This window comes from Perna viridis, chromosome 12 (genome assembly GCF_037379345.1).
Source record: "Perna viridis isolate PV_CMFRI_1.1 ecotype Kerala chromosome 12, ASM3737934v1, whole genome shotgun sequence".
Lineage (NCBI taxonomy): Eukaryota > Metazoa > Mollusca > Bivalvia > Mytilida > Mytilidae > Perna > Perna viridis.
In genome coordinates this window covers 29,091,815-29,117,456 of record NC_142456.1, presented here as the reverse complement: position 1 = coordinate 29,117,456, position 25,642 = coordinate 29,091,815, and the positions used below count along the sequence as shown (strand labels likewise).

At 32.5% G+C, this 25,642-nt stretch overlaps 1 protein-coding gene across 2 annotated transcripts in view; it reads left to right on the top strand.

Annotated features, from left to right (window-relative positions):
- Window positions 1-389: 389 nt before the first annotated feature.
- The window catches only part of LOC148601933 (uncharacterized), a 229,325-nt gene continuing 204,072 nt past the window's right edge, over window positions 390-25,642 (top strand). For both annotated transcript variants that reach the window (XM_088554674.1, XM_088554673.1), the window contains exons 1-18: window positions 390-609; window positions 751-841; window positions 1,730-1,763; window positions 2,315-2,444; window positions 12,833-12,884; window positions 14,553-14,659; window positions 15,253-15,335; window positions 15,989-16,047; window positions 17,051-17,172; window positions 17,736-17,826; window positions 18,564-18,675; window positions 19,256-19,430; window positions 20,854-21,043; window positions 21,578-21,786; window positions 22,753-22,871; window positions 23,623-23,831; window positions 24,670-24,815; window positions 25,216-25,392. In XM_088554674.1, coding sequence (XP_088410800.1) covers window positions 439-609; window positions 751-841; window positions 1,730-1,763; window positions 2,315-2,444; window positions 12,833-12,884; window positions 14,553-14,659; window positions 15,253-15,335; window positions 15,989-16,047; window positions 17,051-17,172; window positions 17,736-17,826; window positions 18,564-18,675; window positions 19,256-19,430; window positions 20,854-21,043; window positions 21,578-21,786; window positions 22,753-22,871; window positions 23,623-23,831; window positions 24,670-24,815; window positions 25,216-25,392 — 2,277 coding nt within the window. In that variant the 5' untranslated portion in view covers window positions 390-438. The remainder of the gene's footprint in view (window positions 610-750; window positions 842-1,729; window positions 1,764-2,314; window positions 2,445-12,832; window positions 12,885-14,552; window positions 14,660-15,252; window positions 15,336-15,988; window positions 16,048-17,050; window positions 17,173-17,735; window positions 17,827-18,563; window positions 18,676-19,255; window positions 19,431-20,853; window positions 21,044-21,577; window positions 21,787-22,752; window positions 22,872-23,622; window positions 23,832-24,669; window positions 24,816-25,215; window positions 25,393-25,642) is intronic.

Below are 25,642 nucleotides of genomic sequence, written 5' to 3'. Positions count from 1 at the left end.
GATTGAACAAAGTAGTCTTTATATACATGCAATAGTTTTTTTTACTTATCTGCAGATGTTTTGTTTGCTTTTCCTTTTTAAAATCGGGGTAGTGAAATCCTGTATCAAAGATCGATGATTTCATTACATAGTGTAACAATATACTTTTAACATAGAAGCATATATATCCATCAGTCTAGATAAACAATCTCTGACAAGTAAGTATATTCCATATCTATTTGAAGGTTCTCCTACCTTGGTGACAAAGATATTATCAATGACTTTTTTATAAGTCTCAAGTATCGAGTGATTGAAAGTATAGACGAACGTGCTCGTTCAGGTAGATAACACAAAATCACTGACTTGATAAGAGTTAGTATAAAAGCTTCTTCCTGCTTGACTCGAGTAGTTGAACATTTAAACACGAGTCTATATGTTACAGTGAACAAACAAGTAAAGATGGACCTCTCCAGGTCCAAAATATGGACGTTTTGGTTTTTATGTTTTTGTTGGACATTTAGACCAGGAAGCACTAGATTCATAAAGTTCAAACCTTTGTTTGAATATAAATACAATTTCAAATCAGATTCAGATGTTAAAGATTTGGGCAAGTTCACAGTGGATGCCAAGGTATGTCACTGTATAGAACTGTTCTTAGATTTCCTCTGTAAAGTATCCATAAATTAAAACTCGTATCTAACGAAAACAAGGTTACTATTATATGACAATGTACTTTAACTTGATCATAAAAGAAAATCTTTCTTTTGACAGATAAGTTACACCAACATCGATGAGAATGATGAATACCAGGAAATCTTACTTCGGGTGTATGCCTTTACATTCTCTGCACAACAGTCCACTGGTATCTAATATATATACAACTAATTAAACCTTGTGAAATAAAGATGCTCTAATGTCATACATTGTATACAAAAGAACATTTCGACCGCATTTTATAGAAATGCAATTTTATAGTTTAGGACCGAAATTTCTTTTCGGATTTCAAAAATTCTCAAGACCTTTATCGGCATATCATTTGCAATTAAATATATAGGCAGAAACTTCCGCGAAAACATACTTTTAGAATGTTTTTTTTAATATAGAGAAGCAGTATTTTTTTTTATAAAATTATATCGCCTCTTGGAGGAGAATTTTACTTGATAATTAGATTGTAATTTTTCAATTCGAAATGATTTTAAGGCATTTCCTAATGTATACTTATAGAGTTGTGGTTCTATGTTGTGGCAACAATGAAAATAGCAAAATCGAAATTTTGAACATATCTATTCTATTCTATCATACCATTAATCCAACAATAGCAATACGAGACGGAGTTGATTTCTATTAAATCAGAGATCACCAACCTATTTAACTGATTGGCTTCTGAAGCAACAATAAAATTAAATCGTCGTAGATATATCTTTATAGGGTTGGTGGTATACTTGTACTAGTGTTGTAAGTGAATACTTGATACTCGACAATATTTTTTTTTGGTTTTGTATCTGGATTTGTACGTGTTGATGTCACAACATACTTTAATGGCAACTATAAACAAACGTCGACGACAATAAAAACATTGTGTACGTGTATATACGTATAGGGAAAAAAAATAAAAAGAAAAAATATATATATATATATACATTTGTGTTCAAAACGCAAAGTAAGAGCCATAATGCAAAGAATTTAAAGGTTATGAAAAGACACACGTACGTTCAAACAAATCTATTGTTTACGAATTAATATCTTTCAGGCTCTCCTGGTCACGATATGGACTTATCTAAATGGTAAGTCAGCGTAAAATTGTGCCCTATATACAAAATGTGCAATTTTCATATTTTTACCTATAGTTTAGGACGTTATATATGTTATCATTTCATTCCGTTTCCCTTTCATTACATTATGTAATATTGTGATTTTTAAGTTTAATAAAGCTATTTCTCTTACTAATTTGACACGCTAGCAAACAATGAACGTTCCTGTTCATAATGTATATTAACTTTTCAATTCAGTCAAAGTATTTTGGGAAGACCAACGACTTTGTATTGTATGCAAATATGTAATTCATGCACACACCCCTATAAATATAGTGGAGACAATTTAATCCCACTCGCGTGTTTTATATGGAGCTATATTTGACAGACAAGGAAGTTCGTGTAGTTCTTTAGAAAATACTAACGCATATTGATCAAGTTTATACCATCCAAAATTAGTATGACTTCCCGAAACTTCTTTCTATATTGAACTTTCAAAAGATAAATTGATTCTATAGTTTTTTTTTAATTGAAAGGTCAGTCATACATACAATTAAACAATTTAAAAAAAATCATTAATAAAGGTTCTCCTTCGAGATAACACCTCGTGGAGAAATCCTGAAAGTTTACCACCCAAAGGAAGAGGATGACGTCGTTTCAACAAAGAAGGCCTTCGCTGCACTTCTGGCCTCAAAACTTCACGACAAGGGAAAGGTCAGTAAAACTTTAAAACTTGCTTTGTTATTGTCAATAAAACAACACCCTGTACAGGTTTTGAAACAATATACCGTTAAATAAAGTACATAGAAGCTAACCCACAATGACTAATATAATAATTTACGTGTCAAAGAATTCAAGTCCTTGTGTATTTATTACGTAATTAACATAATTATGTATATTACACTAGGGAGAATCAATGCCAAGACGATGTAACTCAATATAAAAGAGCAGGCAAATCTAATATAACGAGAATAGATATGATGTACATGCATTTGTCAAATAGATAACAACCCCACCGGGTTGAAAATGTCAGCCCAAGGCCAGCAGTGGTCTTCAATAAAAGACGAGGAAATTCTCACACCACAGGGCAGAGTGCTGCTGCCCCCAAAACATCATTATACACAGTCACAGCGAAAGAGTTGCCCCTAAATGCTCACGTTACATATAAAAAAAAACTAAAGGTGAAAACGAAACAAGGCATACGGAGGCCAGATATTCCTGACGTGGGACAGGCGCAAAAAATGCGGTGGGGTTAAAGTGCTTTGGCGTGATTACATTTTGCACAACCATCTCCCTTTAAAATCTGGCCACTGTGGAAAATATATTACACAATTAAACACACGTAAAATCAGTTCAAAAAGGTCTGTGTCCCCTGTTACAACGGAAATAAAGAACATGCACATGAATTACACAATTATACAATATAAGGACTACTAGCAGTTAGCTGACATGCCAGCTCCAGACCAGTTTAAACTACAAATCTTATGTCCCCATCGTATGTAAAATCAATCCCAATTCTTCCAGTGCGGTGTTGAAAATCACGGTACATCATAAGTCATACAATAAGAACATAACCTATGTCATGCCAAACTGCTTTTAAATACAGTGTTTTAATTTTTATGTAAGGACCCTAAATGATTTGACAACAATATCATAACTGTATCCCTAACGAGTGACTCTATTCGTGTAGAATATTACCGTAAAACAAAGGATGAGAGATACCCGCAAGATAATGCAAATATTTAAAATAGTTAAATACTAGTATCGAAACAATGCATTCCATTTACATATTATTTTATAATGGGGTTTCATTGGTAAACTAGATAATATAGTGGCAGATCCAGGGGGTACAGGAGGTTGGTACTCATTAAAAATGGTAAATAATTTCCTAGCACCCCTCTTTTTTAGAAACCCCGTCTGGCACTCTTTCTTTTAAAAATTTCTACATCCGCCCTTGGAATATATATACGTGTAAGTTATTGGCTATATGGTACCATTTTTCTACAATTCCTCATGCCCATAATACCAACTGTTTACTAGTCAGGGAAAACACAACCACTGGCTGATAAAGCACTATCAGATAAATAGCCGTCCACTAGAATATTATATGCAAAAATTGTATAAAGAGTTTTATTTTTAAATTTGTCACGTATATTTTGATGTAAATTAACACGCACACTTTCAGGGAGCGGTGTACGCCCAGCTCTGCACATGATATGTCATAAACGAAGAAAGTTACAATCCATTCGAATTTTATACCTGTCAATACTTCGCAGTTGCGGATCCAGAGATTTTGAAATGGGATCCATTCTATAATTGTTAACTTAATTTTGCCTCGAAGTTTAGTGTGTTATTAATATAAGAATCTGATTTATAATTTATTTAAAAATTTAATTTCTACTACTAAAAATATAATTGATTTCAATATATATAAAGATTTTTTTTTAAATATTAGATATGGATTTCATTAATGTCCAATTTTGATTTTCAATATTAGAAAATTAAATTTTATTGATTTCAAACATTTAAAATTGATTTTTTTTTATTAATATTTGAAATTGTTTTTTTTCACACTAAGAAAATAAAATAAAAGTCTTATATAAAACTGATTTTTCTGATATTAGATACTTTTTCTTTTAATTTTTTTTATACCTGTAATTAGATTTAATTATAGGTCTCTTACACTTATAAGGAATCGATTATATTATGCCGGAAGATTCGAATTCTAATCCATACATAATAAAGAGATGTATGCATGATCACGTACAAATGTATATATGCTAAATACTGATCGACACGTGATACGTATATGCGGTAGCGGAAAGGCCCCTTTATGCGGCTGCAGGTGTAATAAGACGGAGGCAACATAAACATAATTAAAAGAATGGATGTTTCGGAAAAAAAATGATTTTTGAAAATAACACTGTTGAAAGTTTGAACTTCTGTGTGTCGGGATCGGGTTAATGACATTTGTTTTGGCAAGACCAATGCGTGACACATGGCGGGAGTTCGAATATTTTGTTGGTAACTGTCTTTCCTTGAAATACAATTTGTTTTTTTTTTGTACTGGAGACGACAAACTGTTCAAAACAGGCAAAAGGGTTTTGACTGTAGATTGTCTATACTGTTGCTGTTTTGGGAGTTTTGATCCTTTAGTTTAGGATCAAATTATCTTAGCCTCACGCCAGTCACGGGACGCAATTTCGAACAAATTTTGCATTGAAATATTTTTATTAAAATTATTGAAGCTCATCAACTTCAACTATGGGGTGAAATTCAAGATAGACCAATGAAATAGAAAATCCCTATCAAATGTGTTCTGTTCAGGTCCTGTATCTTTCATTTTTGTATTGTGTAACTGTAACAGGAGGGGCTTTGGAATATATAGAGAGCGAGCCATCAAGTCACATATTTTCATCTGTATAGAATTAATCTCTATAAAGTAACTTCTCCAGTGGATACAATACAATATATGCTTTAACAACTTTCAACTCCAGGGAAATATTTCCTCTGCAACGGTTGAACCCATTGTTAACATGATTGTTTGGACCTGAGTCTTTGTACCAACTTCTAGTCACTTTGACACCTGGTTAAATCGGCACCTGACATAGTCACTTTGGCACCTGTGTTTCATTGGTCTTATATGATTGATTAAAAGTACAAAATCTACGTTGTAACAATTTTGTTAATATATGCAAAAATGACTGAAAATTAAAGAAATTGGGAAATCATATTTTTATCTTCTTCTTTGAATCCACTTGGCCCTTAAAACCAAATCTAGCAGGAATAATGTCATAAACATTTAAAAGTAAAATTAAGTTGACATGATCACAAGTCATTGTAAGAAGTATAATGTTCACTGCACTGTTGGTTCATAGATATAGAAGCACTATCCAAAAAAACTACTGTAATTTACAGCACTATAAACATAAAAACAAGGCAAAAAGACTGCACAAATTTGTTTAAGGCATATTGTTTCAATAATCAAAAGTCATCACAATTCATCACAAGTCATATAATGTTCACTTTGCTGTGGGCCCATAGATAAATTCAAACTCCCTTCAGAGATTACTGGCACTGATACCCCTGACGTAGCTGTTCCAAAAGGCAAACCCTTTACCCTGGGTTTGTCTGTTCTTCTTACCTCAAAGTATCAATTAAATATTAATTATATTTCATTTTATTCTTTTGTGTACATTTCAGATGATTTGTTAGTCTAAAAAAAAATCCTATTTTTTATTAAGAATACAAAAATTTAAGATATATGACATAAAATATTTAATAAAGTCGGTGCCGAATTAACCAAAGACTGGTGCTGATTTAACTAGGTCCCGATTTGACTATTTGTGTACATTTGTAGGTGCCCTTTGTACCCTTATTGTTGCACAGGGCTAAATAAGAATTAAGTTGCAACATTTATTAAAATTTGAAAAGTTGCTATCAAAATAGCAGTGCAAATAAAATAATTTCAAAGATGTCTGTTAAAGAATTAGTATGAAGAGACATTTGTAAAACGAAATGGACTAAGTCTGAAAAGATTGATGCCTAGAGTGAAGTTGGCATTTGTGGTAAAAGCACTGCATCTCTGTCTAATTAAGACAGATACTTATGTAAAAATGCCTCTTGTTATAGGCAATGTATCATAGATGAATTTAACATAACTTTGGTATCATGCCATGTTTGAAATTGCAATGTCATCATTAATACAATATGATAAAATAAGCAAAACATTTCTGAACATTAAAAATGAAGAACAATGTTTATGAAAATCTATGTAATAACTGAAATATCAAAAATCATCTCAAATACTGTTCATATGAATATTTCATAACCTCTAAGGCAGGCAACTCTGTCTAGTTGTTGACCTCCCCCACCACAAATTATTGGCATGACGTACTTGTGGTGACTTTTGAGGTTTCAAGATTTTTTTCCTTTCATCTGTGGCAACATCCCTTTGGCTCCTGCGTATGGAGTGTTCATATCACAACTCATACGTTATGCCAGAGCTTGACGAAACTATGCAGACTTTTTGTATCGCGCTAGAACTCTAACAAATAGGCCTCTGGAACATGGTTATGTTGCTACAAGATTGAAGTCATCACTACAAAAGTTTTATGGTCGTCATCATGAACTCGTGGATCGTTATGGTGTATCCATCAGCACCATGAAAACTGATTTATTCAACTGGTCATGGTTTTCCTTTCCTCGTTTGTCTACCCCGGACTTGACTTTTTATGAGCAACTCAGCGGGTGTTTCTAGAAAAGCAGAGGATGCTTACCCTACCGGTGCACCTGGTCCATGCTCCCAATTTTTAGTGGAGTCCGAGTTGCTCATTTGCTTTTGTTACTTTGTATGTATGATTTTAGTTACTTTATGTTCTTTGTTGTGTGTGTCTGTTTTCTATGTCTGGTCTTTCTCCCTGGATAACATTCTTTTGATTACTGCTATAACCTTGGTTCCCTTGATTACTCTTTCAATAAAATTGGTATATTTTTCCAGTGATCGGGCAACCAGAACCTGTTATTTTTAGTAGACAAGAATATTTTTTTGCATATCAACAGAATAAAGAGGTATATGTCTTTCCATTTTTTACAAAAGAGAAAAGAATGTACTTAATTTTATGATTTTCTAGGGCCTATTTCAGAGAGTAGCACTTGTTCCTGACACTTATCAAAATGGAATATTAGTTGTTTGCAACATTCATGAAATGCACATGAGCTCTGTTTTTTTAACAGGAAAACACAAGCAATCAAGTGTTTTTTTCTATATTTGGCAACATTATCAAATTATACAACATAATAGCAATACAGTAAAAGAAACAATTGAAATTGTTCAAAATTGTGTCTTGTCATAGTTGTGTCCGGTAAGGCTATATCATTGGTCCATCACTGGAACTTCCTTACTATTTCTGGACACTACACAAAAATATAGTCCAAACCTAATTCCTTTTATATAATTCAATACCTGTTTTATAGTAAATGTGTTTCTTGCAATTAATCATCTCAATGATATTCTGATATTTCTGCAAATAAAATTAAGATCTAGTGTTCATATCAACCATGGACTTCATATTACTTACTATTATATAGTTCCCTTATCAACTCAATATTCATGGGACTCCATTTTAGCTTTGAAAGATATTTAGGAATAGAGTTACATTTAGAGAATTTATTTCTTGCAGTAATGTGTCTAGAGGATGCAATGTGTTAAGCCATATTAACCCATAGAAGTAAAATTCTCCATCCTATCTTTAATATTTTACCATTTATTAACAGAAAAAGAAGAGCAGTGATTTTAATCAAGTAAAATTGGTGGGAAAATTCAAATTTATAAGTGTCTAGTTTTTGAAAATCTTGTGTTAAGGAAATTGGTTTTATTCGAGTATAATTATATAATGTAGGATAAATACTCTGTTAATATTGTTTTTGAATGTAAATGCACATTAACTTTTGGATAGGTTTAAAATTGGGGGAGAAGGTGAAATGGAACAAAATTTGTAAAAGTGTGTGAAGTTGGATCAGTAGTATGGATTGACTTCCAGTTTATACATATTAGAAAAAAGACAGTTCTGAATAATATTTAGAATTGCAATTGTATGATCACAATTTTATTTAACATCATGTAATCTTTGAAATTTTGTTCATGCTACAATTTTCACAAGAATCAAAAACCTGCAGTGCTATCAGCACTTTGATTTAATATTCTCTTTACCCACTATATTGCATGTCCCACTGTATCACGGTATGGCTAGATCAAGAATATAGAATGATGCAGAATTTCAGTATTTATTGTGCTTGATTTAGGGAGTCAGTGTAAACTTTGAACTACATTTTTGTTTAGTTTTGTCAAGGACAGGAAAATAGGGACCAATTCAAAATTTTCGTGTGAATTCGGCTATTTTCAAAATTTTCAATCAGCATGCCCATTCACGTGCTGCAGTATGTATTTCACATACAATAAAAGTCATGCATGTACAATTTCAGAAGTCAAAACGTTCATGCATGTACAATAATAATGCCCTATTTTTATTTTAATGGGTTTCCGGTGTTTGAATTTCAGGTCTCCCGTGCCGTTTTTCACAGTCAAAATATATCGCTATCCGAAAATATTTTTATTTACATCTAAACTGAGAGTAAAATATGTCTGAATTTATCAGATGATTTGATTGGCTACTTTCGATATCCAAGTCCAATCGCGGAAGTGGTTTTAAATAATAAAGTCTCAGTATATCGGGTAGTTTCTTTGGCTGCTTTAGGTATCTTCGACCAATCGCAGAAGTTGTTTAAAATAATATACAGTATGTTTTAAATGAAAAGTTTATGACATACTTGTATAAAGTAAACAAAATATGCAGAGATCTTTAAATGACTTTTTTAAAATACAAAATGACAAAATATACACAATTATTATAGTCTTATATTTTACATTGTCCTTTTCGCATGACATTTGTACCCTCAATAAAACCTCTGTACCCCCATATTTAAAGGTCAGGGGGTACATTTACCCCCATTTGCAAAAACCAGTGGGCGTGCTGTTCAATGGTCATGTTATCAAAACTGCTATCAAACTGAATGAAGATGGAACAAAGATTTAATAGTTATTATGATCCATTGAAAAGTTGCTGAAATATATCCTTACAAATTACCATTGCAAGATTTTTGAAAAAAATAAATTTTGAGAATTTTCTTTTCAGTACAGAAATACAATGGAAACTTTTTTTAGGCGCAGAAATTTACCTTACCTTTTAGCAAACAATTACTGAAAAAATAGGTTTATTGCAATGAAAGGTTAGATTTTGTACTAACTTCAGACAAAATAAAACTACAATTTCCAAAGGCCTGTTTTTCCTCTGTCTAGGAAACAATAAACTCCCGTGATACAGTGAGACCCCAGTATACTTGGTGTCACATTGCATAACATATTGTTTAAATTTAAAATAAAAATATTGACACCTACCAATATTTAAAATGTGTTAAATAACTTGCTCATTCATATCACAAAACGACTTTTCCGTAAAATGTGCATTGTTCAAATCTGATGATATTTTAAATCCAGATCACAATGTTTACATTGTCAAATCAGCCATGATTTTGTTACCAAGACAATTTTCGGTTGATAATTCGATGAAAACAAACATTTTGGCCAACATACATGTAGAAATTAACAAATACAGTTATCAGTATTTTGTCAACAACAGCAATTAGCAACAAAAATGGCAGAATTACGATGGAATTTCTCATAAGGAATTGTAAAATTATTTTTGGTTGTGCATATTAGTCGTAAGTGCTGATGCTTGGTTATGGTAAACTGAGAAACACACAACAAATATAAAGAAAGACAACTCTGCCTCGATAAAAGAACTGAAGAAAATTATCATTAAATCGAAAATGGGCTTGAATTGATGATGATTGAAATTTGAATATCGTAAAGTTTATTCTTGCATGTAAGTCAAGCTCTTTCACACACCGTACAACCACTTTGTATCATATCGATCAACAGCAGCATGATACGTTCAACATTGTTTACCTGTGACATGTGCATTATCGTTGGTAAGTAAATCTTTATTATTTGCTTTTAATTTGAAAGTTATGAATTGGGTTTTGAGTTAGAATGATGATTTTATGTTGTTTTAGTAATGTATTGTACAATTTTATTCATCATTGACTTTTTCGTTGTTTTTTGGTCTGTTTCCGAAAAATCTGTACAAAATTCTACTTGGTGACATCAATCGACCATATAACAAAATGTCGTTGTTTTTTACTAGTCAATCAAGATTAATTTTAAAGCGTTATATATAAGCTTTATTTTGATGTATGAAACATCGCTTCACATCCAACTGTTTTTGTGCAATTCACTCTTATTCTACCGTTCGTGTGAAATACATGATACGATCAACGTCCGATGCATGATACAATCAACAGCAGATATTCGTTTAGTGATGATACGATCAACTGCCGTTGAGGAAAGGTAATAAATACAAATTTTGATAGTGAACAGGAAACTATAATTATATTAGACAAATGTGCAGATGTCCAACAGTTTTTAATATTCACTCTCATCGCATGCAGAACAATGTTTAAACCCGGTGATCTGAAATAACTAAAATATAACGATATTAGCAATTATAAATTAGTATTATAATCTTTCAAGAGAATTTATTACTCAAATTTATCAAACAAGTACGGCGTGGCTTAATTTTCTCTGTCTTTTTGTAAGTTTACGACGAATGATCCCAATATAATTGTTCCTGACGAACTTGGTTAATAAATTTGAGTAATAGAAGTAATAAATTAACTTTTACAAATACTTATTACGAATTGTCTTATTCGTTCCTTTCAGATCAAGGATGAGTCATGGAAAACTACATATGCTACTATTGTGAAAATGATTATGATGAGTTTTCCTACCTAATTGAACATTTAAGTGTCAAACATAATGAAAAAGAAATTAAGTATGGGGAAAAGGAATTGAATAGTCTGAAATGAATCTTGGGACCTGGAACAGAGTTGTCACTAATCGAGCTGTCTGAAAATTTACTACCTTTTATAATAACTTGAAATTTATGTAAAATTATATTAAAAAATTATATGTTGCTAACCCGTGAGTTTAAATAAAGTTTAACTGGACTTTGAATTTATGATTAGAATAAATTGTTGAAATCTCCACGGCGTCTAAGGTACATAGAACAAAATAAAGAAAATGCAGATTGGGGGGGGGGGGGGGGTATGCAATCACATCCTAAGCCAATAATATTAAGAGTCGGTGTCCGACAGACATTAGTTTCTCATCTATCCGAGGGACATATACGTGTAAACAAGAGATGACAGTAAATTCTCACAACGACTAAACACACCAAGGTAAAACACCACCCACCAAGTAAAACTCCATATATATATATATATATATATCAGGAACTGACAAAAAGCCAGAATGACTGACTGACATAAAATTATTTGTTTCCCAAACTCTGTTTATGGGTACCGAAAACCTCACATTTTCTGCGGCTATCCTGTTTCCCTATAATATAGAAACAAATGAATAAAACCGAAACAAATAGGTATCTAAATGGTTGGCCAATTTTTCAACATACAAAGAAGAATTTGGAAAGAAAGGTAAAAAAGTGCTCGTTGCTGATCATCACTATTACTGATTATGGGGAATTGATGATTAACACCCTTCTCATTTATCATTATTGACCCTCAAAGTTCATCGCATTATCTGCTGATGTATTGCTCTTTATTTTTGGAATATTGGACCCATCAACATTTATAATAAGCAATCCATTCAATGTCTCATAGTGCAGTGGAAATAAGAAAAAAAAGTTTGAAATGATGGTTGGACAGATATACTCTTTCCAAAGAAATTCTACTATAGAGCCACATACGGTACAGAAAACTGATATTACTAAATAAAAACTTAAGACTCGTGTCAATCAAAACATTCAATATCTTCACAATTTTACAGAAAACGACAGGTTTGACATTTTACAATACAGCTTTTGATCGTATCATAACACTGCTGTTGAATGTATCTCGAAGGAAAATATATCGGACGATGATCGTATCAGTTTTTTCGCACAAGTCGTTATATTAGAGCGAATTACACTAGAACGGTTGAAGAAAGGATAATGTTTCATACCTCAAATTGAAGTTTATACATAATACTTTTATATATTTGACCATTGATAATTTGGAAAGTATGTAGTTTTATAATATAATTAGTGGAAGTTCATTACATTAAGGTTTGATATGATCTTTTGAACAAAAAGTGGTTCAAAGTCCACGAAAATGCCGATGATAAGAGAAAAGAAATAGTAGTCTCATAAAATAGCATATAATCATCATTCTCACTCAAAACCCAATTCATAACTTTCATATTAAAAGTAAATAAAAAAGATTTACTTACCAACGATAGTGCACATGTCACAGGTAAACAAACAATGTTGAACCTATCATGCTGCTGTCGATCGAAATGATACAAAGTGGTTGTACGGTGTGTTTCAGGGGCTTTACATTACATTATTAATACAATTACCATACTTCCTGAAAAAATTATGGTTTGGTACTCGAAGGAAATTACTTACATTTTTTTACCATTTCAGACACTTGGTGGCAAAGAATGGCAGTATGATACAAATGAATTGGGGAATGAAGGTACAGAGTTATGGAATTTTTTGTAATGCTTGCCAACTAAAACGTGTGCTCTGGCGACTTTTATAATTGAAATTGCCTCTTTTTAGCTCACCTGGCCGTAGGCCATGTGAGTCATTGGCATCATTTGGCGTCCGTCATCGTCATTGTTAATAATTTTTCAAATATCTTCTCCTCTGAAACTACTTATTAGATTTGCATGAAATTTATAATAATTGTTTCTTAGAGTATCCTGCACAAAACGACTGTTTGGATTTTTAATTGGTTAAAAAACATGGCCGCCATTACTAAAAATAGAACATAGGAGTCAGACAGCAGATTTTCGCATAAATCTCCAAAACCGTTAGATTTAGCCAATTCTGACATGGAATAAAAGTATTCAGCATGATGAGATCTATCTGTGGTCATATTTTGGTGAAAATCTGTTGACCCATGTTGGAGTTATTGCCCTTTTTGGATGTTTTTTTGCTGTTTTTAATGTTATTAATTTCAAAAATCTTCTTCCCAAAAACTACTATACAGAATTCAATGAAAGTTGGTATTTTTGTTTTTAGGGTATCCAGAAAAAAAATGACTGTTTGGGTTTTTGATTGGTTAAAAAGCATGGCCGCCTTTACTAAAATAGAACATAAGAGTCATACAGTTGTTTTTTGCATATATCTCTAAAATCCTTAGGTTTGGACAATATCTTTCAATTGCTGAAATATCCTTGTTATAAAACCTTCAAGTGATCAAAGTTGTAAGACGACTCCATGTAAGGGTTATTGCCCTTGAGAGGTGAAAATGACATTTTTTTTTTACAGTTTTCAGCCAATATCTTCAAAACTATGATAGATGAAATGAAACTTTCAATTGCTGAAATGATCATTATTATAAGGCCTACAAAAGTCTCCAGGGATCAAAGTTGCCCTTTGAAAGCAAAAAAAAGTTTTTTGCTGTTTTCAGTCAATATCTTAAAAACTAGAATAGATTGAACGAAACTTCCGATTGATGATAAGTCCTACCAAAGTCTTCATGGAGTCAGAATTGTTGGAGTCAGAGTTATTGCCATTGAAAGGCCAAAATTTAACAAGGTGAGCGATTCAGGCTCCTGGGAGCCTCTTGTTCAAATCCTTATGTACCCATTCCACAACTATTGTATTTGTTTTTGTTGCTGTATGGGTATATACAAATGTATTACATTTTTAGATTTTGTACTAAATTAACACACAATTGTAAACTATTGGAAATGGTCTGTGTTTCTGTTTTTTAAGATATTTTAAACTTTTTTCTAATAAGTGGCCATTGTTGGTTACTCAGTATAGAACCATTGTTAATCAATCAGTCACATTTCATGTGGTTGGACAAGGGTTTGTTCACTCTTCTAAATCTAATCCTATGAAGTATTAAATTCAAAGTTGATTATTTTCATACAAAATGTACATTGTTTATCATCTTGTACATTTTTTGTACACACTGTCATTTATTGGTTTGTCTTGACAGCCAATCATTCAAGCCAAGCTCACACCAAATTAAAGAAATTTTATTTTTGCTCATGCTCACATCAAATCGTTTTGCTAAATGTCAAATTTCATTTTGTATATAATACTTGTGCATTGCTGTAAATGCTTCTTGATTTAAATACATTTCTTTGCTTACAATTTCTTTAAGTGTTTAATATTTCAATTTTAGGTCCTCATAATGCTACTTACAAAGTTGTTCCTACAGCTACAGGGATTGAGTTCAAGAAGATCAGACTTGGACATCCCTTTGTCAATTCAAACAGTACATTTACTAAGGTAATAATCAGTTTTTCTTGATAGATTGTACACAGTTTTGATTTGCAATATTCCTTTTTCATATTCCTGACTTTGACTTTGTTTTTTAAAAATTTTGAGTAAAGGGAAGTATCTGGTTTACTGTCTGGTTGGAGCAATGGACAGCAGTAGACTTCAAATGCAAATATTTGACTTATTGTAGCTGCAATAAATACTTGGTTACTTTTCAATAATTAATTTCAAACCATTTAGCTACAAATGTACTTACCGAAGTGTAAATAGTTGAAGATTAAAAGAAAAATGTTTACTTTTCCCAATGAGACAGCCAACCAGGTTGTTGGGTATTGATAGGATATGTCCCTTTGAAAAACTTGCTAAAATGGCTTGCATTCCATTAGTATGGAAAACAGCTATCGTAAATAATATTGAGATCAGCAAACTAATCTGTTCAGTTTACATGTACTTGATTGTAGATTTACATCATTTATCAACAAGCCTATGAAATTGTGTGTATGATATTACTTGCAGAACACCTATACAAAAATCTAATATGACTTTAATTGATAACTTCTATGTGAAGTAAACTTGTAATATTATTATGATTCATTTTACAGACCTTGCACTTCCATCATGAGTTGGGAACAATCCATAAAGTTCTTATTGAAGAAGATTTTAAAGGACCAACAACAAAGCCCAAGTAAGAAATAATTGATAAATCAATTTATATCCATTATGATTACTGGTTCCACTTTTCAATGAGTCAGTTTTCTTAGACTGTATATTTTGTCTATTATTAGCTCACCTGGCCATAGGTGAACTATTTCCATCGCTTGGCGCCTGTTGTCGTCTTCATCATTAACAATTTTTCAGACATCTTCTCTGAAACGGCTGAATGGATTTGGATTAGACTTAGCATGAGTGTTCTTTAGGGTATCCTGCACAAAATGACCATTTGGATTTTTGATCTCTGAAAAAACATGACTGCTGTTACTAAAAATAGAACATAGGGGTCAGACAGCAGATTTTTGCATATTTCTCCTATACTGTTGAGGTTGACCTTAGTTTGTCAGGGGAGAGATGCAGCTTCTTTAGGAGTCTTCTGTTATAATACTACCTTCTTAAAAAACAAACAGACATGACAGAGATGAGTGTTTTTATTTTAATAAATTATTTGAAGTATTCTTTATAACTACACCCAAATAGTACTAAAGTACCAAAATGCAACATACTTTTACTGGCCAACATGCACTGTTAATTGAGGAAATACTTGATCCATCAAAGATTATGAAACACCAAATATCTGTACAACTAACACCTAATTTACTGAAGTTTATTGCTTTTTATTTTCAGCTTTGATCCCCATTTTAACATGAGGAGAGTAAAAGCCATAAATGAGTTCAGTACAGCAGGTAAGTCTAACATGTAGATTTCATGCTGAGTAAACCAGATTCTTATCCTTGAAACCAATCATACTCTTATTTTATTTTCAAGATTTCGTCAAAAGCCTTTATATGAAAACCAAGGCTTAAAATTGCGCTGGTGTAGTAAACAAGAAATGGGAACTGTTAGATCTGAAAATAGAAAATTAGAAATAATTTTTTTCTAACACAAAAAGCAATACTGAAAATGTTAATGTAAAAATGTTATATGTATATATATCCCCATTGGATGAGTAGAACATAAAAAAAACCTGACAGTTGATGCATTGATCAATATGGTAAGGCTAATGGCATTGGATAGGACTCTGTGTGTAAAAAAAAATATCTAAATATTTTTTTGTTTTGCTTGCATGATCAAATAATATGGTTGACAGATTTTTAAAGCTTCTTCTTTTAATCACATGAACAAAAAAATTAGAAAAAAATTGTTGACTTGCATAAAGACAAGTGCATAACTTGGATTTGCATATTAATTTTTCATGTTTGCTAGTCAACTTGGGATTACTTTAATCAAATTTCTGTGAAAAAATGGTATTGTACTATTGGCATAGACATCTGGAGTCAGCACAATGACTTGAAGTTTAGTGTATGGATCTCTATGAAATTGTGTTACATGTTCTCTCAAGAAACAAGAAGGTTAGAAATGATTTGGGTGATTAGCTTTGAGGATTGATGTCTAAACTAGGGGCAAGAAACACTTGATTTTTTTATGTACATAAAAGTTATTTCCTGTTACATCAGTTATGGAATAATATCATATCTTCGTGTAAGACCATGATTTTTAAAAGTTCATGTACACTTACAACATATACCACCAGTAAAAACCTGATGAAATTTTTCATGCAAAATACAGATCTAAATGCAATTATGTATTTATTTTCTAAATAAACAGGTTGATTTAAAATTTAATGATGAAAAGTAATTTTGTTTTCAGTTTTGACTATCTATAAATGATGTATTTTGTATTGTGTAGCTTACCCAGAAATCTCAGCTATCAGTAAGGGACATCTGGAGTTTTTAACTAGACACAAAGCTACGGACTTACTGAACAAACCAGTCAAAGATTTAATCACTGGGTCCATCCATATGTCTGAGGTATTATATTATTGTTTTCATTTGATAATCTAATATTTTATTTGAATCTCCAGTTTCCTGGGTCCGGTATCATATAACATCTCAAATTGAGATTTTCCTCAAATCCTTCAACTCAAATTTTGACCAGTCAGATCACTTGAAATTGGAGATGAGGAAAAACACAAGACTTGAAGAAATTCTCAACTTGAGATTTTTTTATGAAACCAGGTCTGGTCCATTTTGTACTGTACAGTATTGTAAAGAAAGTTTTTGTTTTTTGTGAATGCAAGGGAAGTAATTCCTTTCAAACAGAATTGAGGCAATTAAGGTAATGTTTGAATACAGGTTGTATGAGTCAAAAGTTTAAATCTATACTATATAAATGACCTGGTACATTAGAATGAACAAAGTCTCATTCTAAACTGAAAAAAAAGAAGTTAATGAAACAAAGTTGGTCTACTAAGTACATTTAAGCTAGTAGCTATTATTTCTTCGAAACTTGCTAACATGCTTAGGCAACTTTTCAAAGTCTTTTTTTTGTATTACGTGTATGCACTGTAATGCCAACATCTTTCATTTGACAGTATGTGAGGAGAAAGCCAAATGTAGACCCTAAAGATTTATGGACAGACCTTAGAAGTAATATCACCTGCATTAGGCAACAACCACCTGAAGGTAAGCATATGTTGTTACTACCTAACTAAAGTGTTAACTGTGAAAGTACTTTTAGTTGTGGGTACCAATTTTGTGGATTAAGGAAGAAACACATGTTCATGGATTCTTGAATGGTTTTGAGGTTTTCTGTATACACATCAGTGGAAATTGCCTTTTCATTGGGAACTAAATTTCATGGTTTTGCCTAAACACGAAAACAAAGATAATTGGTACTCTATGAACAATAATACTTTCATAGTAATTTTCTGATAAATAAAATCTTCATGTATTGCACAGAAAATAACATTAATGTTAACCTTTACCTATCAAAATCTTAGTTCTTAACTAGTTTACTGTAAATTATATGAAGTATAATTTGAAATGCCTATGTATTATTCACATATGGTTTATGTTAGTGAGTAATTTTTGCCTATTGATTAAATTAAATGTTAAGCTAGTATCTAGTCCAAGTCATTAAAATACATTAAGCCCAAAGTGCCCATCTACCCCTGATGCAAGGGAGGACATTAAAAGTTGTCCCATTGCCCAGAACAAGTGAAACTACCATTCAGACTAGTAAAAGTTAAATTAAACTTGCCAGGAGCACAACCAAATTTTATTGATTTTTCAACATTCATTTACTAAAGGACAACCTAGATTTCAATTTGGGCAATTAGAATATTATCATCAACTTGCCTGATAGGTTCTGATGTTTGCCTTTAACATAGTGGTGTTTATTAGTTCTTATATTTTTGTAGGGTCTCCAGTTACTGCATATTGTTTTCTACATCTACTGAGTGTACTTAAAATGATGCCAGATGAAGAGATAGCTAAAGTTGCTGACTTCTACTTTGTAGAACTGAAACCTCTGTGTGTATCAGGCCTTAAAAATTACCTGTGTTTCCACTATTCCTAGGGACCCACTTTTTTTCACAACACTAAAGTCTTTTTGGACACTTTTTGACAAGCACTTATTAACATCTGAATGTGTCTCCTATACAAACCAGTCAAAAGCTGATTGTCAAAACTTCTTATGTTTTCATCAGCTTTTGACTGAATGTTTTAAATTAATTTTAGTGGAAACTCATGCATTTTTTTGTTTATATGAAGTTCCTTTTCACTTTTTGAAGAATATCAACAAAAGAAAAGATAGATAAAAAACTTTTATTAATACCTTGGATAATGACAATGATATAACTGGCTTTCTCTTTATAAATATCTGGGATGATCAAATTTTTGTTCTGTTCTGTATCATTTATTGAAAGACAACTTACAACTTTATGTCAATTTAATCATTGGAAAATCTACATGCTGAATTATAATGACTCTTACATAATATCACTTTGATAACAGTTTTATTGTTGGCAATTTAGTTGAATGTTTTTTATTTAAAACATTTTTCCTAGATTTAAATTTGATTGTAATAAAAATTATCAATGGAATTTTGTAGCCTGAAGATGAATAGAGAGTCAACAGAGATTGTGTTAGATGCTTTTGGAGCTGTGGGAACAGATCTCACTCAACAGCTGATATTGGATAAAGTTCTCAGAGTACCAAGCCCTGACACTAAACTGATACTTCGTCTGATGACACATATAGCTGGAATGACCAAACCACCTACACAGGTAAAGTTCATGTTCCTGTCATTCATCCAAAATGAATTTTCCTGATAAAAAAATGACTGCTTGAAATAGTATACTTTGAGTACTTTGACAACAGATGTATCTTAGAAATTTAAAACAGGTTTGTGTGCTGGTACCAGATGTAAAATTATTTTTGTAGTTCAGAAGTAACACTTTGGTGAACCAGTTTAGGTGGGTTTGGGTTTCAGTCGGTGGATGTCTATGAGGATCATTATTTTACGGTTACATAAATTATACCAGTAATGCCTGACTTTTGTAGAATAATTACCACCTTTTGTAATGTAAAACAACCCTGAGCTTAAATGAGATGTAGCTTACCTGAAGTAACACCAAGGTTTACAGTGTATTCATTTTTCTAGCCATAATCATTATATGGAAACAAATTCAAATGCATCTGCACTGGTTTAAGATCACATGAACCATTCCAAAGGGTAACAGTTGTTGTTGCAAGACAACATGAACATGTTGAAATTTGATGGCAAACAATAACAAAAAAGGTCAAAACTGACATTTACCTAAACATCTAAAACCCCTCCAGGTATTGTTTTGGCGGTATGTCCCCTAACTTGCCTAGCAGGTTCAGCCAGGGATAGTGAAATTTCTTTAGAGTAAGTGAATTATTTTCTTAACTTACCCAAGGTTAAGTGAGGTTGAAAAATTTCTGCATGCCCTGCGTTCACATAGACCTGGTGAAATCATTTTTCAACCTGTCTGACATTTGGTCCAGCAACCTAACAAAATCTGCTGGACCGATCAATTATCTATGAGTCTGAAAAAATCCAAGAATTTTGCATTGCTTTTTTACTCGATTCAGACACCATCTTTAAACTGGAAGTTTCGTTTGAGGCGTGTCTAATAAAAAGACGTACTGGACGTCTGGTTGGGAAATCACGCAAATTTTACCGGACGGGCTGCTAAAAGTACCAGTCATGTTCTATAGTCCGACGAATTTCGCCATGACTGTTCATGGACTGATGACAGTTGACTGATCAGTCACAGTTTTGTTATGTAAATTGATGGACGATTGGTTCATTTAAATTTCAAAATTTTCAATGGAACAAATCCAATATAATACATGTACCATATTAAATTTTTCTTTGAATTTAAAATTACTCCCACGTTTTTTCACTTCTGTAAGAAAAAAATATGTGAGAGAAAAATACTTACATTCATGTCTAAATTTATAACATTCAGTAAACATGTTCAAAAATGGAAAACTAAAACAAACCAATCCATAAATTATATCAACCAGTGAGCAGTCACATGATGTGAATGGAAGCGATCACAGTTTAACGGATTGATTTGACGAATTGGTGACTGAATTGATCGGTGATGGATGACAGATTGCAATTATACTTGCACGAATTGGTTCAAGTACTGTATTGTAATATCATCTTTGTTACAGGGGATAATTGATATGATGGAAGATATTTGCTTTAGACCAGATAAGTTTCCTAAGTCTATGTATCAGGAGTCTCTACAGAACAGGGTGTTGTTGGCATTAGGCTCTGTCGCCCACAAATTGTCTAAAGCCGGGCAGGTTGAAAGAGCAGTACAGATAGTCGACAAAGTCCATATCATGCTCGGGCTGCATGGTTTGTACAATTATGCCGCTAGTTCAGTTTTGTTTTTCGTAGAAAACCTTTAAGTCTTTCATTTGAGTCTCATTAAAATTATTAACTAACCTAAGACGCTGAAGTTTCTATTTTTAATCTCTTAGATTCATTCAAAATAATTAGTCTGTAAGGAGAGGGCATACTTTGACTCACAAAATTACACCTTTGGCACTGAAGATTGTATCCTAGACCACTCAGTAATAAGTAATAATTTATCTCTTAGCCAAACCAATTTACTGGCTATTTAATCTCATTACCTACTTCAATACAGATAGGCTGTCCTGCCACACTTCCCCACCTCAATATTCTTCGTTCCGTGAAGACCTCTTAAAGTAGGTCACTACCTAGCAGGTACAGCTTCTATTGGAGGTATATATCTGCATGATGACTTGTACTCTGTCTCCTCTTTTCAGGTTTCTTGCTTAAATTCTTCCTGTTTACAGTAAATGGTTTTGAGTTGTGGTATTCTTAGCATGAAACTGCTTTTTTATGCAAGTTATTCATTATTTTTAGATCCATGGTTGTACAGACAGAAACGTGATACCCAGACAAGGTTAGAGAAGTTAGAGTATGATCGGTACAGAGCTATACTTCTAGAGACATTGGGTAACGCAAGAATGGACCATTCCTTCGACTACATCATCTCTCACATCAATTCTACCAACTCCCCTTGGATAAAGCGAGCTGGTGTACATTCACTCAGGAAATATCATCATCATGAGGTTTATAGATTTATAAAATTTTTAATTATATATTTGTCTCTATTTTAACAAAAAAATGATAAATTTATTATCCATGACAATCAGTGTACATGGATCATAGATAGAATTAGTAAATACTGGATGGTTACTAAGGAATAGTTTTGAAATGCACTTGCCGAACACTAAGGCTATTGAGCAAATCCTTACAATCCTAGGCAGCTCAAGCTAGCATTTCAAAATAGAGCAATGATAAATTATGTATTGCCCTTTTTATACTTCACTGAAAATGTGGGTGTTGTATTGGAATCACTTGTTCTTGTGTCAGTCAATCATTCTGTGTGTCTTCTATTTTGCACATTTATCATGACACCAAATGAATTGAATGATTTCAAATTTGGTTAAAATATATGATATAATTAACATGACATGTCTAAACCTGTATCACATGTGGTACCTGGACCAATATCACTCTGCAGCCAGTGGGGGTATAAAGGAGTCCCAGCTGTATCACATGTGGTACCTGGACCAATATCACCATGCAGCCAGTGGGGGGTATAAAGGAGTCCCAGCTGTATCACATGTGGTACCTGGACCAATATCACCGTGTAGCCAGTGGGGGTATAAAGGAGTCCCAGCTGTATCACATGTGGTACCTGGACCAATATCACCCTGCAGGGGGTATAAAGGAGTCCCAGGTTGATACTGCGTGTGATACAGGTTTGACATGTAATATTCAGTATACAGCATGTTTTTTCGACCATTTTTGTTGCTATCTGATATCACCTTCCTATTTCCAATTTTGTTGGACTTTCCTGTAAGAGGAGGAAATATTAACATGATGTGACTACAAATGTGCATGCAAATTCATGTTCCTTCCTCATATTTTTTATCTATTGGTTGAATTATTAACATGTTTTATCAGTTTTGCTTATTACAATTACAATTAAAGCATCCTTTCCCAACTAACCATGATTTTATTTGTCTCAGGCAGCTGATGTGTTATTAAACACAGCCATATTTGATGATGATGAGAATGTGAGATATGAAGCTTTACTGATGTATCAGGCTCATCCGAGATCTGTCGTTCTAAATCCATTGAAAGCCAGGTAACTACATTATTTATCTTCTTCTTAAAGATATAGGAATATGGTAATGCTGGATAGACAGGAATGTTCTAAGTGTAATGTACATGTTTACCTGTTATTCATTTGTGGCAGGGCGGCCTATCTGCATTGTAGTATGTAGTGAAATTTTAAATAGCCAGTTAATTGACTTGGCTAAAGAATTAATTAGATCCTCGGTGGCAGAGTATAATTTTGTGAGTCAAATCATGCTCTCCTCATACACAGTGTTATTTAGAGTTACCATCAGTGTTGCTAAGCATGGATTTGCCTTTGACTTAGATAGGGGTAAAGGAATCTATTTTTATTTGCAACTAATCCCAAAATCTTTTGGGAACTCTCAGAGATCTTTGACCTGTTAATATCATTGTGCACCTTCTATTATAGGGTTACTATTAACACATGGACATTCCAGTTAACTCAGATTGTGGTTGAGATACCTTTTTTTATTGAAATGTAATTATTTTAGGAATATAAAAAAATATGGTTATATTAGAAAGTAGTACTGTGAAAGTACTATTGTTCATGGGGTACTAATTTTTGTGTTTTTGTGGGTAGACCAAACCATGAAATTTGGTTCCCAACAAAAAGGATAATCTTGTTGATGTGTATTCTGAAAACCTCAAAACTGTGAATTCAAGAATCCATGAACTTGGAAATTAGCTGATTGGATTGTTTAACTTTCTTAAATTCTCTCAGAATAATGTTGTTGTATATAGTGATTGGTATATTTCAGAAATGACAGTAATGGTACAGGAATAGTTGATCCATATGCCTCAGATATGCATTATGTTGGTGTGAACCACAGAGAGAAACGAGGATTCTTTGAAGGCCTACATTTCAGACTTCAAGCTCCTGGAATTGATTGGAGAAAGCTGTTGGGGACTGAAGACATTGGTGCATCATTTGGGATCATCATACAGAACTATCTGGATCTTAAGATTGGTAAAGTTATACCCATGTATCATGCCTTGGTTAGAGTTAAATAATATCATTTTGATGTCAGTATGGTAAAGTTATACCCATGTATCATGCCTTGGTTAGAGTTAAATAATGTCATGTAGATGTCAGTATTTCATTTTTCATATTAAGCTTTTGAGAGTGTTATGGCAACCACCTTCTTAAACACATCTTCCAGTCTTCAACATGTGGAAAATACACCATATTTTTGCAATTTAAGCAATTCTTAGGATAAAAATCAATAAAGTTTTTGTAAGCGAGCAAAGCTTGCTCTGAAATGTATAGCATGTTGTCTATAAATTCATCATACTGACACCTGAAATACTTTCTTCCAAGCGTAACACTACATCGCAATTCATTGAAGCTTCAGAAATAGTAAAAATGCTGGCTAGATAAAACATTTCAAAGATGTCTATGTAATATATTCAGAATTACTCAGACATTTTCAGAAAAGCTACTTCCTATTGGAAGGATCTTGATAAAACCCTGCAATCTATGCCAAACCTGAAACTGTTCTTCCGATAATTTTACAAATATTTGAAAATTCCCACTAATTACAGATTATAAAATCCTAAACAAATTTGGCAAAATTATAATGGCATAAAGTCTTTTTTATTGAAAAGGGAACCTAATACTTTATGCTTCGGACTTTGCTCACACTTGCTATACCTTCTTCATATTAAATTGCTCACAGCTTTAAGTTACTTTAGGAATTTTTTTTCCCGTTACTTGAATTTTGATGGTTGATTATTTCTTTATGATGCCTTACTTTTTATATAACCATTATTTATTAATTTGATTTCTATGCATTGTTTGTTTTCAGCCCCTTTGAGTGGGCATGTAAAAGTCAATGTCCATGATGAAGTCTATGCAAGAGTACATTTAGGAATCATAGATACCAACCTTGACTTCTTTCTAGCAAGGCTGTGTTTCAAGGGAGGCACTGAATACAATCTTAACATTCTGCAGGTTTGTCAGAAGATTAAAACTTATAAATAACTGTCAAAAATACTTTAGATATGAAAACGTCTTTGTTTTTTTTTTTTTTTTTGGGGGGGGGGGAGATATCTGTTTGTACCAATTTTACATCCTTAGGTACCACAACTCATTTGTGCCAGTGGTGCATTTGCATCAGTTACTTTTTTACAAAGTGAACTCATTTGCACCATTAAAAAGATTGAGCTGTTTGAATAGAAATAAATTAATTAAATTATATATACATATGAATATGGAATAAATTATGACAAATTTTTATTTACAATAAAAGAAGATTCCCTTAAGTTGATATGATAAAAGAACGAAAGGAAAGCCAGTGGACAAAAAAAAAAGGATAAGGTATGGAATAATATTCATTCTTTTTTTATTTCAGGAAAATGATATGAAGAAAGTTGAAGGAATGGCTAAAGGTTTAGGAGGAGCTATCATGGGAGTTGTTGGAGGAATAAAGAAAGCCATTGAACTTTTTAAGGACATTATTTCAGGAAAAATATCAATTAAACAGTTAGTGAAGGACTTTGTTCAAGCTGTTGAAAACCTACCAAAAATTGTTAGTATACTTAAGCATTGTATAATTTGTTCTTTGGTTTGTAAAAAGCCTTGTGATTGGTTGGGTCAACATGGATTATTTTGTGTAAACTAATATGGACTGTAAAACATCAGTGTTGGTTGATCTGCAGTCTGTGATTAAAATAAGCCCAAACTTGATAACATTTTCATTAAGAAACAAATCTCAACTTGGACAGGAATTGAATAGAAATTAATTGATGAAGATTTTTTAAAAAATTTTTGAGCAAGTT